At 55.0% G+C, this 2424-nt stretch overlaps 1 protein-coding gene across 1 annotated transcript in view; it reads left to right on the top strand.

Annotated features, from left to right (window-relative positions):
• ACA1_000330 (Myotubularin, putative) overlaps positions 1–2424 on the top strand; it is a gene marked incomplete at both ends in the record, with an annotated part of 4485 nt that continues 2061 nt past the window's right edge. Inside the window, 8 exons of the mRNA XM_004340789.1 lie at positions 1–177; positions 283–445; positions 824–1223; positions 1307–1495; positions 1585–1727; positions 1817–1948; positions 2046–2201; positions 2282–2400. Of these exons, the coding sequence (XP_004340837.1) occupies positions 1–177; positions 283–445; positions 824–1223; positions 1307–1495; positions 1585–1727; positions 1817–1948; positions 2046–2201; positions 2282–2400 (1479 nt within the window). The remainder of the gene's footprint in view (positions 178–282; positions 446–823; positions 1224–1306; positions 1496–1584; positions 1728–1816; positions 1949–2045; positions 2202–2281; positions 2401–2424) is intronic.

The following is a 2424-nucleotide window of genomic DNA, read 5'->3' as shown; positions in this document are numbered from 1 at the left end:
CTGCGGAGAAAGGCGCGCATTTGCTTCTCGTTTCCGTTGACCATCATCACCAAGATCACCAAGGTCGGACCCATCACTACTGAGGCTGGTAACTATCGTGGCCTCCAGGTCGTGCTCAAGGACTTCCGCACCTACTACTTCTGCTCCATTCCCTTCACCTCCATCCGGAAACCCAAGGTACTTGCGTTCTTTTATTATAATAATAAGAATTGTTTTTTATTGTTGTTATTATTATTTGATGAGCTGCTGACCGTGCGCCACGTGCTGTGGATGTGAGCACAGATGGATACCTTCTTTCAGGTGCTTGAGGATCACACCTTCCCGACTCGCTTGAGCGATTTCTTCGCCTTCGCCCATCGAAGCGCGCTGGCGGCCGAAGCCGAGTGTCCCAAGGTCAATGCCCGCACGCCACACTACAGCCGAGCCGTGCGCAAGGCCATCGCAGGTACCCTCCCTAAAACTTGATTTACTTTTATTTTGCTTCATTTTTTTAGTAAAAGCAGACCAATAAGAAAAATTTGGATCCCATAATTTATTTTGTGAGTCACACGCTTAAATTAGGAAAAAGCGAAGCGGTGCGTGTTACTTGATCTTATTTGATCCTTCTGCGCCCTTGCGCAATGCAAGTGGCGCGGATCGAAAATGAGAACAATCCGAGCCTGAGCCATCCACGACGATGTTCCTCGTTCACTTATTTTTTTAATCTCCAATTCTTCTCTCTCTCCTCTTTGTCGCGTGGAGGCGATGATGCCACACACACCCAAAATACGACAAAAACAAAATGAAAACGATAAAATGATACGCTAATGCGCGGCGCACACAGAGCCGCATCTGGCCTCGTGGAAGGCCGAGTCGCCGCTGATCCACTTCAGCGATGGATTTGCCTCGGCCGACAGCGGCGATTCATTCCCCACACGCCGCTTCCCGCGCGTGGGGCGTGCCCGACAGCCGCTCTCGCGAAGCGAGCGGGAGCGACTCATCAACGAACAAGCCGCCCGATCCGGGGACGCCAGCCCAACAACCGACGGCCAGCAGAACATCGACCACGAAAGCGGATCAAGCGCAAGTGCAGCACAAGGTGCAGATGGGAGCACATTGGGCCACGTCGAAGAGCTGGGCCAGCTGAAAAGCGAGCTCTTTGGCATGGCGTCCCAATCACCCGTCGCAGCTCCGCTCTTCGCGAAGGAGGTCGAAGCCAGGTGGGCCGCCACTAAGCCGCCAAGGTAGGTTGATGACGTCACCACCCGCCGCGCACTACCCACCTATCTGAAGCATTATACTAATTTTAATAATCTCTTCTGAACAGTGCTTCGCCGGAGCCGAAGGATAGGGACAAACTGCTAAGCTCGCCCTTCCTGTCATCGCGCACCATCGCACAGAACGGGTGGGAGCTCTACTTGCCCATGGACGACTACGGCCGGCTAGAGCTGGACGTATCGCCCTGGCGCATCTCGCCCATCAACTGGGACTACAGCCTGTGCGAGACCTATCCCCGGTAAGTGCCAGCGCAGTGCAGCCACCCCCTTCTAGTTGATGATGGTCGCCAGTTCCTCATGGTGGTGGTGGTTGTTGGTCTCGCCACAGCCTACTGGTGGTGCCGGCCTCGGTAAGTGACGAGGACATCAAGCAGGTTAAGCAGTTCCGCAGCAAGGGCAGAATTCCTGTGCCGACGTGGCGCCACAAGGAGAGCGGGTCCATTATCGTGCGGTGCAGCCAACCTAAAACCGGTATGTTGCTCGGTCGGCTGGCTGGTCGGCGTGAAGCTTCGAGTCGCTCACTCGGGCTTGGGCTCGGATTCATTCGGTGATCGCTACAGGTCTGTTGAGCGACCGCTCCGAGCAGGATGAGAAGCTGGTATCATCCATCAGGCAGGCCTGCGGCACCAAATGCACGGTGTACCTCATCGACGCCCGACCGAGGGTAAACGCAGTCATGAATACTCTTACTGGTGCCCAAGCCCCGCCTTTCGTTCGTTCGTTCGTTCGTTCGTTTGCTGTCGTGTTGATCGCGATGTCTAACGACACACGATGGGACCATCGACATAGGTGCCGGGGTGGAGAACGCGGCGGTGTACAACATTCACCACGACAATCGGATATTCTTGGGCATCCCGAACATCCACGTCGTGCGGGACAGCGGCTCGCGGCTTACCAAGATCATCGACGTGTGGAACCTCACCACGACGCTCAATGATATGACAGGTAACTAACATTTCAACAATTATTCATTTGTTATTTTAACTAACAATGTTTGGTGTAATTTGCTGACTTGCGCTCGCCAGGAGCCGACGGCGTCACAGGGTCCCACGATCCCATTCAAACGTCGGGTGCGGACAGCAGCGAACGCCTGGCGCAGAAGCAGACCGAGCTGCGGTTGCTCGACAAAGGTGTTGGACACGGGGTGGCTGGACCACATCACCGCGCT

The sequence above is a fragment of the Acanthamoeba castellanii genome, assembly GCF_000313135.1.
Source record: "Acanthamoeba castellanii str. Neff unplaced genomic scaffold scf7180000082823, whole genome shotgun sequence".
NCBI lineage: Eukaryota > Discosea > Longamoebia > Acanthamoebidae > Acanthamoeba > Acanthamoeba castellanii.
The sequence above is the reverse complement of the archived record's forward strand: the minus strand, read 5'-3'. Positions and strand labels throughout refer to the sequence as shown.